General features: G+C 36.4%; 1 protein-coding gene across 3 annotated transcripts in view; it reads right to left on the bottom strand.

Annotated features, from left to right (window-relative positions):
- The window catches only part of ACAP2 (ArfGAP with coiled-coil, ankyrin repeat and PH domains 2), a 147,018-nt gene that overhangs the window by 66,617 nt on the left and 62,596 nt on the right, over positions 1-17,805 (bottom strand). For all 3 annotated transcript variants that reach the window (XM_014545310.1, XM_014545311.1, XM_014545312.1), the window contains exons 3-5: positions 14,479-14,598; positions 13,636-13,689; positions 517-575 (exon numbers count right to left, since the gene is read on the bottom strand). In XM_014545310.1, coding sequence (XP_014400796.1) covers positions 517-575; positions 13,636-13,689; positions 14,479-14,598 — 233 coding nt within the window. The remainder of the gene's footprint in view (positions 1-516; positions 576-13,635; positions 13,690-14,478; positions 14,599-17,805) is intronic.

Raw genomic sequence — 17,805 nt, 5'->3', positions numbered from 1 at the left:
ATTATTAGTGTGAAAAAAGAAAACCAGAAAAGTTGGATATTTTTTAGAAATGTAATGAATGTGACACAAAAGGCTCATATGTAGCAAAAAGCATGCACTTTCATTACTCATTCCCATATATTAACTTCTCTTCAAAGAAAATACCATATTGAGAGAATGCAAAATTTAATATCAACTATAATAACTGATAATATTTCAACTACTCTTGAGGTTTGCTTTGATTTTGAAAGGTCATTGGATTATTTACATTTATTTATTTAATTAATAACAATTCTAGCTATGTATCTTGAACACATCTTTCACAGCATAAATGATTCACTATAAGGCATTAAGTCTGATTCTATATAAAATACTTCTGGAAAAAGTGCAATATACATTTCACAAAGCAAAACAAAAAAAAAGCTCTAATATTTTTGTAATTCATTATTTCTTCCATATTTCTCTCCAAAGATACCAACTTCTATATGTAATAATTAACTAAATGCTTTACTTTTTCCTTCACTGCAATTGACTTACTCTTTAACAAAGTTCTGAAGCTGTGCCTTAATTGATCTCTGAGTTTGGTCAAATAGGATCTAAAAGATAAAATGTAACATTAAACAATTAGAAAAGTAAATAAAGAAAATAATTTTCATGTAGTACTGTAATTATCACATCCCTCTAGCAATACTCCAATTTCTAATAACACCTATATTTCTAATTCAAGAATATATAAAAAGATAAGCATTTAGAAAGAAAAACTGATTTTCAAGCAAATTTCATTTCTGAAAAATAGAATCATTGTTATATACAATGGAAATCAAATCTGCTTTACTATTTAAGTAAAATGCTCAAACAGTAGAGCAATTTATTTCCTTAATTTTAATTCAGGCTTTGGAAGGTAATCTAAAAGAGTAATACAAATTTCACTCCATCCACAACAGAAATTTCTTAATCTTGTATATCAAAACACACCAAATAAAAACAAATCCACAACTACCTTATATCTCAATTAATGGTTACTCATTTGGGAAGAACTCAGGATTTAAATGTTTTATATTCTGAGTTCAAGTAAACACTGTATAGTCCTTAGGTTAAATAATTGCTAAGGTTAGAGACAGGAACAGAATTTTATTTCTCACAATATTTTGCCTCACTTAAAAGGACATCACATATTTAACTTTGATAGCTCTATGTGTGGTAAATTTCACAGGGCTAGTCATGGGAATTTGAAGTACTTTCATAATTTATAGATATACTTCATTTATAATTAGAAACAGATGTCAAATGAACAGGCATAAAAATCAATATTCAAAATAGAAAGAAAATCTTGTGTCCTTCTAATGAAAAACAGTCACACTCTCTGAAATCTTATTAGCAAAGTCCTATCTTCTCACCTAAAAACCAAACACACACACACACATACACACACACACACAATGTAGATTGAGTCCAGAGTTCCAAAATCTGTCAATTTACTTCCAGAGAGAGAGAGAAAAAAAATTTCTATATTATGTTAAACCTAAAGGGAAAAAAAGGAAATAAAAATCAGAATGGAAGTCAACAAAACAGAAAACAAAATCAATAGCCAAAAATCAATGAAACCAAAGCTTAGTTCTTTGAGAAGATCTGTAAAATTGATTAACCTCCAGCCAAAGTGAACAGGAAAAAAAAAGAAGTGACAAATTTCAAATATTAACTTTACCACAGATTCTACAGATTATTACAAAGGAAAACCAGGGACCCTGGCTGGTATGACTCAGAGTTAGGAGCACTGGCCCACCCACCAAACGTCAGGGGTTTGATTCCCAGTCAATGACACTCACCTGGATTGCTGGTTTGCTTCTCCTCCCCACCCCTTTCAAGGTACATGCGGGAGGCAACCAGTTCTCTCTAACATTGATCTCTCTCTCTCTCCCTCAACTCCTCCCTCCCTTCTACTCTCTCTGAAAAGCAATGGAAAACTACCCTCAAGTGAGGATTAACAACAACAAAGAGATGAAAACAAGGGGATTTGGGGAATTTCATGCCTGTAAATTCAACAGATGAGATGACTAAATTCTTTGAAAGACAAAAATTATCAAAGCTCACTCAAGAAGAAAATTAGTAACCTAAACAGAATTAAAGAAGTAGAATCTATAGTTTAAAACCTATCCTATATAATAAAGAGCTAATATGTTAATTAGACCGGATGGCGAAACAATCTTCCAGAAAAACCTTCTGGAATGACCAGTGGGCAGGTGGCGGGGCAGCCAGGTCCCGAGGGCCTATGCACGAATTTCATGCATCGGGCCTCTAGTATCTTATAAAGTTAAAACTAAATTTACATAAAATCTAGCAATTCCACTCCTATGTATTGCCCAAGAGAAATAAAAGCTTAGGTATACCAATGGTTATTGCAATTTCATTCCCGATTGCCAAAAACTGGAAACAACCCAAATGTCTTTGAAAAAGCAAGCCATGGTACATTCATACAATGAAATACTACTCAGCAACAAAAAGGCACAACTATTAATACATGCAAAAATATGGATGAATCTTAATGCATTTTGCTAAGTAAAATAAATCATTCAAAAGGCTACAAACTGTATGATTACATTTATTTTACATTTAGAAAAAGGCAAAACTATAGGGATTGAAAACAAATCAGCAATTTCCAGTGGTAAGGCGTGGGAGGAAGGGCTGACAAACAATAGGGTATTTAAGGGGTCTAGAGGCCCAGTGCACAAAATTCGTGCACAGGGGGGAGGGGAGTCCCTCAGCCCAGCCTGCGCCCTCTTGCAGTCTGGGACCCCTCGCTCCTTACTACCTGCCTGCTCACTGTTCCTTACTGCTCGGCTCGCTGCTCCTTAGTGCTGCCACAGAGGCAGGAGAGGCTCCCGCCACTGCTGCTACACTCGCCAGTCATGAGCCTGGCTTCTGGTTGAGCGGTGCTCGCCCTGTGGGAGCGCAGTGACCACTGGGGGCAGCTCCTGCATTGAGTGTCTGCCCCCAGGTGGTCAGTGCACATCATAGAGACTGTTCGTTCTGGTCATTTCGCCGTAACGGTCATTCAGGCTTTTATTATATAGATTTTAAGTTAATGGAACTGCATCTTCATTGTGAATACAGACCCAACCATATGCTTGTGTCAAAACTCATAAAGCTGTCTACCACAAAGAATTAATTTTGTTATATTAAAATTTTAAGATAACATTAAAATATGAAGAACAGGATACATATGAACCAACAGATTTTTAAAATAATTAAGAAACAAACAACATGACTTTGTAGGGAGTGGCTATAGGGCTAAGCCTCGGACTGACCTGTTGGCAAAGCCACGAATAAGTCCCAGCTTAGAGGGCACAGCCCTCTTAGCGTAATTAGGCTTGACTTTATGAAGCTCCACAGATCTTTTCTAGGTAGCTAATGGGCTGAAGGAGATGCAGCAAGTGCTGCCAAAACAAGTAAAACTCACAAGAACATTATAACTATGGTGACCACTACCTTGCTTACCTCTGGCTATAAAATAAAGGCTCAGCTTGCTGTCTGGATCTCTCTCTGTGGCCTCAGCCAGGCACAGGAAGATCCACCTAGACCCAGCTTATTCTCATTGTCTGTCTTTTCTACATCCTTCGCCGCCCCCCCTCAGGCTCAACCAAACCCTTGGTTGTGCTGGCACGGCACAATGACTAATGAGGTTAACTGAAAGGACAGATGCAGAAACATAAAACCAACAAGAAGAAAATAATCATTAACAACATTTATGAATACTGCCATATAATAGGGGACAAAGCAAGAGTATGGCATCATATAGAACATGTTTTCTGAACTCAATGAAATTATCCTGATCTAAAAATACCCTCTCTCTCTCTCTCTCTCTCTCTCTCTCTCTCACACACACACACACACACACACACTCACACTATATTATTCCATTTATATGAAGTTATAAAAGAAGAAAAACTAGTCATAAAAAACACAGAACAGTACTTGCCCCAGAAGTGCGGGTTGGGTTTGAGACGAGGTATGAGAAAACTTTCTGGGTAACGGTAATGATCTTTATCTTTTAAAAAATTTGGGTTACACTAATGCTTTTATCAAAATTTGTTGGTTGGTACCCATAAGACATGCATTTAGCTATATTTAAATTTTACCTCAAAATTTAAAAAAACTGTAAAAAATATTAAACTCACAAATTATGCATGGGAATGTAAGGGTTAAATATATTGTTGTCTCTAAATTATTTTGAACTACACATCAATAACAGATCTATAATAGGTAGATTGTTGCATGGATAGAAGGGAGGATAAATAGATAAATATGTAATAAAGCAAAACTAGGGTGTCTCAAAAAATGTATACACACACTTTGAATAATTATAAAGGCAGTGTTCATTAAAATACATTTCATTAACAAAATTGAGCCAAAGGCTATTAAAGTGTATATACATTGTTTTGGGACACCCTGTATATCTAGCAGGCGAATATATGAATGTTTATTATAAAATTATTTCAACTTCCTATATAATAAAAGAGAAACATGTAAATTAACCATCCCTCCACTACACTCACCAACCAAATCAGGAGTATGCAAATTAACCTGACAAAGATGGTGGGTTAATTTGCATACACAGGTGTCAAGCGCCCCGGGAGGTGATGGCAGCTGCAGGCTCCCGGGACCATTGCCGGCCCCTAGAGGTGAGGCTGGCCACACCTAGTCACGCCCTCGGGCTCCCAGGACCTTCGCCAGCGGAGAGCAGAGCAGGAGAGTGGGCGGAGAACGGGGGGTTTGGAGGACTTGGCAGAGTAGGAGGCCACTGGACATAGAGCAGAGCGAGAGAGAGGGCGGCTTGGAGGGCATGGCTCCCTCTGTCACCCCAGCTTCCTCATCACAGCTGTGGAAACCAACAGCAGGGAGGAGGAAGTCCCACCCCCACAGAATCAGCCAGAATCAGCTGTTGGTCAGACAGCTCTCAGCAGCCTGACAGCCAGGACTCTCATTCACCTCCATCTCAGACCGTGACAATAGAGAGGTGGGACTATGTCTAAAGAATAACTGTTGATACAATGTAGTTCTGCAGCTGAAAGATGCCGGCGTTATCGACAGAAAATGTCTGAAGAGCAACGTGTGTCTGATCTTGAAAGAAGGCGGCACCTGCAACAGAATGCGGCGCCTTCTCAGCAAAAATGGAGTACATGAGGATGCAATTTTCAACCATAGTTGTGGTGGAATGACTGTTAGATGTGAATTTTGCCTATCACTAAATTTCTCTGATGAAAAACCATCCGATGGGAAATTTACTCGGTGTTGTAGCAAAGGGAAAGTCTGTCCAAATGATATACATTTTCCAGATTACCCGGCATATTTAAAAAGATTAATGACAAACGAAGATTCTGACGGTACAAATTTCATGGAAAATATTCATTCCATAAATAGTTTTTTTGCGTTTGCTTCCATGGGTGCAAATATTGCATCACCACCAGGATAGCCATAGTGTTTTAGAATACACGGACAAGTTTATCACCGTACTGGAACTTTACAACCTTCAGATGGTGTTTCTTGGAAGTTTGCTCAACTCTATATTTTGGATACAGCTGAAGCTACAAGTAAAAGATTAGCAATGCCAGAAAACCAGGGCTGCTCAGAAAGACTCATGATCGACATCAACAACCTCATGCATGAAATAGATGAATTAACAAAATCATACAAGATGCTACATGAGGTAGAAAAGGAAGCCTAATCTGAAGCAGCAGCAAAAGGTATTGCTCCCACGGAAGTAACAATGGCAATTAAATACGATTGTAACAGTGATCCGGGTAGATATAATTCTCCCCGTGTAACTGAGGTTGCTGTCATATTCAGAAAAGAAGATGGAGAACCTCCTTTTGAAAGGGACTTGCTCATTCATTGTAAACCAGATCCCAATAATCCAAATGCCACTAAAATGAAACAAATCAATATCCTGTTTCCTATATTAGATGCAATGACATATCCTATTCTTTTTCTACATGGTGAAAAAGGCTGGGGAACAGATATTGCATTAAGACTCAGAGACAACAGTGTATTCAACAATAATACCAGACAACATGTAAGGACACGAGTCACCCAAATGCAGTATTATGGATTTCATCTCTTTGTGCGGGACACGTTCAATCCTATTTTAAATGCAGGAAAATTAACTCAACAGTTTATCATGGATTCATATTAAAAATGGAGGCCAATTGGATAAATTTCATCAAAGCAAGCTAATCTAAGTTGAGAGTTGAAAAATAAAGTGGCTTGATGGATTATCTCAAATCTAGATCTAAAAATAACAATGTGCTGATTGATAAAATTATAATACTTCCATCATCTTTTGAGGGTAGTTCCAGAAATATGCAGCAGCGATACCAGGATGTTATGGCAATTGTAACGAAGTATGGCAAGCCCGATTTATTCATAACCATGACATGCAACCCCAAATAGGCAGATATTGCAAACAATTTACAACGCTGGCAAAAAGTTGAAATCAGACCTGACTTGGTAGCCAGAGTTTTTAATATTAAGCTGAATGCTCTTTTAAATGATATCTGTAAATTCCATTTATTTGGCAAAGTAATAGCTAAAATTCATGTCAGTGAATTTCAGAAACGCTTGCATATTATTGATATTAGATAGTAAGTCCAAATTACATTCCTCTAATTCCCTTTCAATGTGCACGAATTTTGTGCACCGGGCCACTAGTCTAATAATAATCAGAAAAAGTCACTTCTCATCAAAAAAGAATTTGAAAACCCTTCTAAAAGAAAACGTCCTCACTGGTGAATTCTACCAAACATAATTCTACTCAAACTCTTCCCCAAAACATGGTTTCTACCAGAAAACCTATTCATCAGAAAATTCTTATGAGGGACAAAACCAGACAAAGACATTCTAAGAAAAAAGAAAAGCTACAAAAAAATTATTAACAATACATAACAATGTATAATAAGAATATGCACAAAGGAAAATACATCATGACCAACTGAGATTTATCCCAGAGAAGTAAGACTGATTTAACATTAAAAATCAATCAATATAATTGGCCATGTTAACAGAAAAACTATATAATCATATCAATGTATGCAAAAAAACATTAGACAAAATCCAATATCCATTCCTAATAAAATTCCTCAGGAATTTGGGAATGGAAGGGTACTTCCTCACCCAATGAAGGGCACATATGAAAAACCTACAGCTGACATCATATTTAGTGGTGAAAGGGTACTTTCCTGCTACAATCAGGAACAAGGCAAGAATGTATGCTCTCAGCACTTCTACAGAATACTCTACCAGAAATAATAGCAATACCATCAAGCAGGAAAATTAAATAAAAAGTGGACACATCAAAAAGGAAGAATATAAAACTGCTTTTAATCCACAGGCTATATGGTTGACTATGTAGAAAATACTATGGAATATACAGAAAAATCTACTAGAAAGGTTGCAGAAACAAAGTCATATAAAAAAATCTATGGTATTTCTGTATATCAGCAATGACCAATTAGAAATTGTGAGCTTTTAAAAAATGCAATTTATAATAGCATCCAAAATTAGGAAATGCTAAGGAATAAATTTGACAAAAGAGATGCAAGACTTGTAGAGTGAAAAATTAAATAAATGTAGACTTATTGAGTTTATGAATTAAAAACAATATTAATGTCAATTCTTATCAAATTGATCTATAGATTTGATGAAATCCTACTCCAAATTCCAGTAAGGCTTTATGTAGAAGTGAAATTTATATGAAAATGTGAAGAATCTAGAATAATCAAACCAAAAATAATGGGCAAAGTTGGAATAAGTATACCTGATTTCAAAATATATTATGAAAGCTAGTGTAATCAAGACACTTGTGGTATTAAAATAAAGATGGGAAAAAATATCAATGAAACAGAAAAATCCAGAAATGACTTTTTTAAAAAGTAAGTTTTTTAAACAAAAGATGTCAATAGGGAAAAGATCATTTTTTTAAACAAATGGTGCTGAAACAAACAAGTGAAGAGTTATATACCAAATAAGTGAACCTTGACCTTTACCATGCAACACACACAAATATTAACTTAGAATGGATCACAAATCTAAACTAAACACAGAATAAAATTTTAGTGAACTTGGGTTTGGCAAATATTTCTTAATAGAACACAAAAAGAAAACTATTTTTAAAAATCAATAAATTTACTTCATCAATATTTAAAACTTGCTCTTCAAAAGAAGTTCTACAAAAATGAAAAGGACAAGCCAAAGCCTGAGAGAAAATATATGCAAAACATTTATCTGACAAAAGATATACATGGAACATAGGAAGGACTCTTACAACTAAATAAGACAACACAGTATTTTAAATGGGTAAAAGATCTGACATTTCGCTAAAGAAGATACATAGATGGCAAATAAACACATGAAAAGATGCTCAGCATCATTAGTTAAGAAAATGCAAATTTAAACCATAATAAATTTAAGAGTGACCATAATAAGTGTTGACAATCATGTGAAGCAATTAGAACACTCATATTTTGCTAGCATAAAATGATGCAATTGACTTTCAAAAACAATTTCCAAATTTTTGGAGGTTCTCTTTAATGAAATTAAATTTTTTAGGAATTTAATATATAAAGTAATATTAACATTATTATATACATTGATAAGTAAAGCAAAATAAAAAATTCATGTTTCCTTAATTTCTCTTAGCTGTGTACTTTTGTAGTCTTTGCTATTTAAGTAATTTTGTAAAGAGTTACATAAAATCCTACCTTACAAACTAGCCATTCTACTCCTATTTACACAAAAGAAATAAAAGCATGTCTGTACAGATGTTTACATAAATATTTTACAAGCAGTTTTATTTATATTAACCAAAACTTGGGAACTACTCAAACATCCATTATGATTGCTTTAAAATATGTCCACAAATTCTTTGACACTTCTCTTCTCAAAAGTGGAACCTTATTCTTCACCCCTTGAGAGTGGGCTGGTCTTAGTGACTTACTTTTAATATACCAGTATATAACTAGAGCCCCAGTGCAAGAATTCGTGCACGGGTGGGGTCCCTCGGCCTAGCTGGCAATCAAGGCCTATTGGGGGCCGGCCGGCTAGGGGGGAGGGACCACGGGAGGTTGGCCTGCCAGCCCCCCCAATCGGAGCCCAGAGGGAGGGACCCCAGGAGGTTGGCAGACTGGCCCCCTGATCAGGGCTGATGGGGCTGGCCGGCCCACTGGAGGGGCCGGCAGAGGTTGGCCGACCGGGAAGAGGGGCCATGGGAGGTTGGCTGGGGGGAGGGAAGAGGGGCCGTGGGAACACACTGACCAAAAGGGGGCAGCTCCTGCATTGAGCGTCTGCCTCCTGGTGGTCAGTGCGTGTCACAGCAACTGGTCAACCGGTTGTTCTGGTCATTTGGTCGTTAATGGTTGCTTAGGCTTTTATATATATAGATGTGGAGGAAGTGACAATGAGTGACTTCTGATATGATGTCATAAAAAAGTATTGCAGCTTTCCATACCATTGCTCTTGGATCATTTATTTTGGGAATGACCAGATTCCATGAAGGACACTTAAGTGGCCCTGTGAAGAGGCTCCTTGGTGAAAAACTGAGACCTAGAGCCAACTGCCACATACATGAGATCTATCTTGGAATTAGATCCTCCAATCCCAGTGAAGCTTTCAAATGATTAGCCCCAGCCAACATCTTAATAGCAATTTCATAAAAGACTCAGCCACTCTAAAAATTCCTGTCCCAGAAACTGTGAGCTAATAAATACTTTTTGTTTCAAGCTACTATGTTTTGGGGTAATCTGTTAATAACAACAGGTAACTAATATATCCATCAGATGAGTGGATAAACAAATTATAATATATCCATAAATACAGTACTACCAAGCAATAAAAAAAATAAACTATTGATAAATACAATCACATAATTGAGACTCAAAATAATTACACTGAAAGAAATTAGACAAAGATCCATTTACATATTAATCTTAAAAATGCAAAGTAATCAATAATGATAAAAAAACAATAATAAAACAATACAACTTTTCCCCTGGCATTACCATGTCATCACTTCTTTTGACTTTTGTCCAATATTTCATCTCTCCTTTGCTCTTATTTTTCACAATTCACTCCTATTAATTTGTTTTATTTTTCACATTTTCCCTACTTAACTAAGTATGTATGGTTGTTTCCTTAATATTATGGTCATTTGCTATGAAGTATTCCTACTAGAATGTAATGGATTTTGCTATTTTTTTGGCTGTTACTTCTTGGTATTTAACTATTTATTTAAAATATTTTTTAATTGATAGAGAGGAAAAAAGAAGAGAGAGAGAGAGAGAGAGAGAGAGAGATCAATGATGACAGAGAATCATTGATCAGCTGCCTCCTGTATGCTCCACAATAAGGATTGAGCCTGCAATCTGGGTATGTGCCCTGACTGGGAATTGAACTCTGCCCTCCTGGTTCATAGGCCAATGCTCAACCACTGAGCTACGCCAGCCAGGCAGTACTTATTTTTACTACAGACCCAGTGCATAACATTTGTGTACTGGAGGGTAGAGGTCCCTCAGCCCGGCCTGCACCTTCTCGAAGTCCGGAACTCCTCGGCTTAGGGCATAAGCTGACAGTCGGACATCCCCCGAGGGGTCCTTGGCGCTGCCGCGGAGGCGAAAGAGGCTCCCATTACTGCTGCTGCACTTGCCAGTCGTGAGCCTGGCTTCTGGCTGAGCGGTGCTCCTCTTGTACATGATAGGTTTCATGTACGTGGCAGTTGGCTCCAGGTCTCAATTTTTCACCAAGGAGCCTCTTCACAGGATCTGCCTCCTGCATGCCCCACACTGGGGATTGAGCCCACAACCTACGCATGTACCCTTGACCAGAATCGAACCCGGGACTCTTCAGTCCACAGGCCGATGCTCTATCCACTGATCCAAACTGGCTAGGGCTAAATCCTATGTTCTTTTAAAAACAATGTTCAAGAAATACTGATTGCTTTCAATTTTAGAAAAGAAAAACACACGAACATTATTGTAATCAGTTCAGAAATCAGCTAGTCATTAACATGACTAGCACTAAAAAGACCAATCTCAATTCTCTTAAAGCAAACTTTACTTATGTACCTTGCTTCAAACAAACATGATTTTTGAAGATTTAATTTACTCTAAGAAAGTGATTTATAAAGTATTTTTAAGTAAAATTTCTTGACAACAAAGTTTCCAACATACATTTAAACAATTTATTTACCAAAAGTTTGTCATAACCATAACTTTGTACATATAAAACTATAAAAAAAGAGCATGGTATTCTTATATAAAACAAAAATACAAGAATGACTGATTTTAAAAAAATATCAGAAACAGAACTATTACAAAAGATAAATTATGGAGAAAACATTTAACATACTATGCTAATATAAATCAACAATTTTTAACAAAAAAATAATGCTCACTACTGGTATATTTTTTAAGAAGTTGGAATCCAAAAGACCACTTGATTTCAAGAGAAATCAAATATACCATGCACTGGCATCCAAGCTCACTGGAAAGCAAAAAGAGAACTAATAAGAAATCATTAAAAATAAATTGGTGCAAAATATTAGAGCTAAAACAATAAAACTGTTAGAAGAAAACAAAGGAATAAATCATGATCTGGGATTTAGCAATGGATTCTTGGATATGACCCCAAAAGCAGGAGCAACAGTAAAAAATAGGGGCCGGGGGAATGTCAAGGGGGGGAAAAAAAGGAGACATATGTAATACTCTTTTTAACACTTTAAGAAATAAAAATTATAAAAAAAAAAACTTTTTGCATCAAAGGGCATTATCAAGAGAGTAAAATGACAACCTGCAGATGGGAGAAAAATTTTACATGTCATAATACATAAATTTTACATATCTGACTAAGGGTTAACATCCAGAATATATAAAGAACTCAGTTTTTCAAAAATTTTAATGGGCAAAGGACATCAATGGGCAACAGTGATGGAAGAACATATACAAACTAGAGGCCCAATGCATGAAATTCGTGCAAGGGGCGTGGCCCTCGCAGCCCCAGCTTCGTCCGGAATGTCTCCCGGAAGGTTGTCCGGATGGTCGTTCCACTGTTCAGCCATCCAGTCTAATTAGCATGTTATACTTTTATTATTATAGATGGCTAATAAGCACATGAAAAGTTGCTTAACTTCATTAGTCTTTAGGGAAATGAAAATTAAAACCACAAAGAGATACCACTTCACATCTACTAGAATGGCTATAATCAAAAAATAGAAAATAACAAGTGTTGACAAGAATGTAGAAAATTGGAACATGAATACATTGCTGGTGGGAATGTAAAATGGTACAACCTCTATGGAAAACAGTTTGATAGCTCAAAAAGATAAACACAGAATTATGATATGACCTACAATTCTACACCTAGATATATACCCAAAAGAATTGAAAACAGGAACTGAAGTAGGTTCTTGTGCATGATAATTTTGGTACAGCTAAAATTTGAACTACAATTAAAATAAACATTATCAGATAACTTCAGGCTTAATATGTTACCAAAAATAGTAATAAATAAGAAGAAATTCTAATTAACTTTGATTCTTAAATAAGAACCAAAAATTAGCAGATTTTATAAGGAATATAAGTGTTGATATTCTTGTTATAGCTTCTGATAAATTTAAGCATTCAATTAAATAATTATATAACCATATGTTAATGTTTTTTAAAAATTAAGAAGTACATAGCTTATAAGCTACCATATTTTCAGCAAACTTTTATAAATTTGAAAAGGAATTTTCTAACATTCCAAAAGTAATATATAATCCTTCATTCTTGAAGGAAAAATGCCCTCAAATATTTTTTAATTTTTTTAAATTTATCTTTATTGTTGAAAGTATTACAGATGTCCCTCCACCTGCCCCCCATTAACCCTCTCTCACTCCACTACCTTCCCCTCCCTAGGCATTCCCTGAACTATTGTCTGTCCATGGGGGAAAAATGCCCTCAAATATTATTTTTAATTTTAAAAAATATATATTTTTATTGATTCAGAGAGGAAGGGAGAGAGAGAGAGAGATAGAAACATCTATGATGAGAGAGAATCACTGATCAGCTGCCTCCTGCACAATTGGGAATTGAGCCTGCAACCTGGGCATATGCCCCTACGAGGAATCAAACTGTGGTCTCCTGGTTCATAGGTCAACACTCAACCACTGAGCCACTGCAGCTTGGCACCAAATATTAAACACACACATATATCAAATACTACAGCAGTCTTTAATACTGGCAAGTAATCAAACAAACGGGATGTAATATTTGTATCTTGAAAGAAGTAAGAAATAACTAAATTACTTCTTCATTCTTGAAATAATTGTTTAAAAATTTACAAAGGTACAACTTAAAAGAAAAAACTTACGGATGTGTACCTCATTAATATAAGTTCAGTACTTTAGAATAGGAAATAAAATGTATTCTCTACCTCTCTCTCTTTCTCTGTCACACACACACACACACACACACACACACACACACACATTTTAGATTAACACCCAACTAAAAAGTTGTTGACAAATTCAAAGTCACTGAATTACAACTTAAATTATTTCATAAAATACTGCCACTAAAACAACATACTAAAATAACATGGTCATATTAATACCTACTTACTGACACTTACTGTATGAAAATTTATCATTTCTTGAAGGCTGTCAGAAAACTTGGTCAAACTTGTCTATGAGAAAGAAACCAAAAGAAAAAAACGAGTTATTTAAAATCCACTAGAACAGGCCACAAAAAACATTACTTCAGCATTTCTGACAGAAAGATCAAGTTACATTGTTAACAATAACATTTATTTCTAAGGAAAATCTCAATATCTCATGGGCATGCTCTGCAGAGGTCAAGTCTATGTGTAGTAACATAAAACCCTAGAACAGTCAAAGAATTAGTACTGCCCTGTCAATAGTATTATGCTAACAAATAGGAATGGCATATATAAATCTAAAAGTAAAATTGAGTGTATCAAGACTATGCTCATGAAGGCATCTATGGATCAACTAATCATCAAACTATACCAATTTCTTCACCTGTTATTATTCTTCATGAAAGAAATGTCATTAATACCACATAATATAGTGAGAGGTCTAGGCTAACCTAGCATAGGTAGCTACCAAAACTTTCCTATGCAGCCCCTATACATACAGTTGACACTTTTCTTAGGTTAATGTTCTGCTTTCCTCTATAAGCAGCTACTAGTAAGCAAAATCCTGCTCTTCCTGCTCAATCCTTCTTGTAGATGCTTCAGCACACCAAACAGTAAGTAAACTTATATTCACAATACAAATCAACCATTAACTTCTAACTATCCAAGAAAACGGAACTGTACAAGACAGAACCAATGGGTGACAGCTTTTCTACTTCTAATTTTAAGGACCATTATAACTCTTCATAAAGCAAATGGATGCATAATTGATTAATGTCTTATTGCATTTGTCATTTTAACTAATTTTAAAATACTAACCTCAACTACAGCATCATTACTAGAATATTGTGCCAGGTCTCGAATCCCATTCATAAACTGTTTATTTGCAGCACAAAAGGCTTTTCCAGTGTCAATCATCACAATACAAAGCTTCACAAGCTGAAAAAGAAAAACGTTACATCAGGTTGGAAATAATTTTACAAATGATGTAGTTAAACAAGCAATTCATATGAGAATTACACCAAAAAGTTGACTTTTCAGGATCCAGAGATTATCTGTAACAACAAAAAAATCGTTTTATCAAGTCAAATTCAATCCCATAAATTAACCAAAGGACTTGTATGCATGCATATAAGCATAACCCATGGACACAGTCAGTAGGGGGGTGGTGAGGGCATGTGCTGGGGAAGTGGGTGGGAACAAGTGGGGAGAGGTCAATGGGGGAAAAAGGATTCATATGTAATACTTTAAACAATAAAGAATTTTAAAAAGGGAAAAAAAGAGTTTGTAAAGGTTAAATAAAGTAAAATAAAGTAAATTTTTAAAAAATGTATTAAGATTGATCTCTTACCCAACCGAAGGACTTGTATGCATGCATATAAGCATAACCAATGGACATAAGACACTGGGGGGTAGGGGAGCTGGGGGATTTGTCAAGGGCGGGGGGAAAAAAAGGACACATATGTAATAACTCTTTGTAATACTTTAAGCAATAAAATAAAAGAGAAAAAAATGTATTAAGACACCTCTTCAGAGGAAGAAAAGGAAACTTCAGGCAGAGCAAGCAGTATGATAAAAGTTACTCAAAATAAAAATAAAAACTGTGGTATGTTGGAAGAAAGGGAAGCAAACTGGTATGGTGGGTTAGTACTGTTGGTCATTTCAATATCAGTCTGTCTAAGCAGATGTCTGAATTGATTATATTTCTCCAATGCCTACTGTTCTGGCCATTGTGTAAGATTTAGGACTGAACCTACTTTTCTTTTTCTTTCTTTTTCTTTTTCTTTTGATTTTTTACAGAGAGGAAGGGAGAGGGATAGAGAGTTAGAAACATCGATGAGAGAGAAACATCGATCAGCTGCCTCCTGCACATCTCCTACTGGGGATGTGCCCGCAACCCAGGTACATGCCCTTGACCGGAATCGAACCTGGGACCCTTCAGTCCGCAGGCCGACGCTCTATCCACTGAGCCAAACCGGTTTCGGCTTTCTTTTTCTTTTTCTTTTTCTTTTCCCTTCTTCCCTTCCCCTCTCCTCTCTCCCCTACCCTTCCTCCCTCCCCACCCCCCTCCCCTTCCCCTTCTCCTTTCCTTCCTCTCCTTCCTCTCCTTCCATTCTTTCTTCTCTTTTTCTTTCCTTCTTCCCTCCCTCCCTCTCTCTTTTTCCATTCCTTGCCTCTTTATATCTTCCATTCAGACACAGAACATTTTCTTTAAACAAACAAAATCTTGGGCGAATGATAAATATAAAAAAGATAAATGTGGCCCTAGCTGGTTTGGCTCAGTGGATAGAGCATCGGCCTTCGGACTGAAGGGTCCCAGGTTCAATTCCGGCCAAGTTACATGCCCGGATTGTGGGCTCGATCCCCAGTGGGGGCATGCAGGAGGTAGCTGATCAGTGATTCTCTCTCATCATTTGTGTTTCTATCTCTCTCTCCCTCTTGCTTCCTCTCTGAAATCAATAAAAATATATTTAGAAAAAATCAATCAATCTGCAGGGGAGAAGATAAATGTGGAACCATAGATGAAGGAGGGAAGGGTACTAAGTAGGATAAAGAGCCAGAATATTTTCAGAAAAGACCTAAAGGAGTCTAATTTAAAATTGTTGCACTAGAGCCTTGAAGAAAAGAAATTGAAAATATCATCTCTGCTCCCAGGAGCTCTCATTCTAACTAGTAGACTAGATAAATTTTATACAGCACAAACACAACTGCTACACATGACAAAACCATGCATGAGGGAACAAAGGAAGAACATTTAACTAGGACTGAGGGGATTAGGAAGGATTCCTGGAAAAGGTAACACTTGACAGAAGTCCTGAAGACCAATAGGAGCAAGCCAATGAGATATGGGTAATGGGAAGACACTACTTTATGAAGAGCATGAGCTAAAGCCCAGAAGTTTAAGAGGACAGGGCTAACAAGAAGAACCTTAGCGCAGCATGAAAATGTATACAAGAGCCAGATCAGGAAAAGCCTATGTGCAATGCTTAAGGGGGTTCACATTTTATATGAAGGAAATAGAAAACAATTAATGGCATTAATTGGGTGTGTTGCCCAGAGTTCCATTTTAGAAGGATAACCTAAAAGGGGAAAAACTAAAGATAGGGAAATATAAAGAATAAAGATAAAGATATTATTTGTTTTTTTCCCCAGGATATTATCTTAATTCAGGATAATGTTTTTGAGAAATGCTGCATATTATAACTCCTTTCTAGGATTCGCACCACACATTAATATATCAAAAGCTCTTAAATGCTTAGTAATAAAGAAATCTGTTTAACATTTTAAACTGAGTTTTCCAGACTTATTTGATCACAGAGACTGAATGAAAGCAGTAAGGTAGGGAGAGAAGAGGTGAAACAAATTCAAAAATTACAGTCGAGTATGGTATACAGTTATGCAGATTATGTCCTAAGAAGGGGAAAAAGTAGGGACTGAAATTTAGCCTGAGCTCTGCTTGCTGAGGGCTACATCTGCTACAAAACTCAATTTCACACTGGCCAGCAGAGACTCTGTGTTAACAGTGTTGGGCCTGTGAAGTGGGCTGAGCTAGATGAGCTTATGAAATAAGCCAAATGGGAAGTCTATCAAATACCAGTGAAAACAGATGTTTGAAGCTCAAAATATAAGAGTGTGTTATAGATACAGGCACAGGAGTCATCAGCAAATACAGTGTCAGTGCTACAGTGCTATATCCTAGACAAAAAGTGGAGGGCAGAGCATGTAGAGTCAAGACCCCAAAAAAGAGACTAAAGAAGAAGAGGGAAACATAGGAGAAAAAACAAGAGAATAATTTTACCAAAGTCAAGAAAGACTAAAATATCAAAAGATGGATGGTAAGTTGAAAATCCATAAAAGTCACGTTTTAGAAAGACTTTAAAAATATCTATTGAGGCCCTGGCCAGTTTAGCTCAGTGGACAGAGTGTCGGCTTTCGGACTGAAGGGTCCCGGGTCCAATTCCAGTCAAGGGCGCATGCCTGGGTTGTGGGCTTGATCCCCAGTGGGGGCCGTGCAGGAGGCAGCCAATCAATGATTCTCTCTCATCATTGATGTTTCTATCTCTCTCTCCCTCTCCCAAATCAGTAAAAATGTATTTAAAAAAAAAAAATATATATATATATATATATATATAAAAAATTTGGTGA

Source organism: Myotis brandtii, unplaced genomic scaffold, assembly GCF_000412655.1.
Source record: "Myotis brandtii unplaced genomic scaffold, ASM41265v1 scaffold4, whole genome shotgun sequence".
Lineage (NCBI taxonomy): Eukaryota > Metazoa > Chordata > Mammalia > Chiroptera > Vespertilionidae > Myotis > Myotis brandtii.
This window is presented reverse-complemented; position numbering and strand designations above follow the sequence as displayed.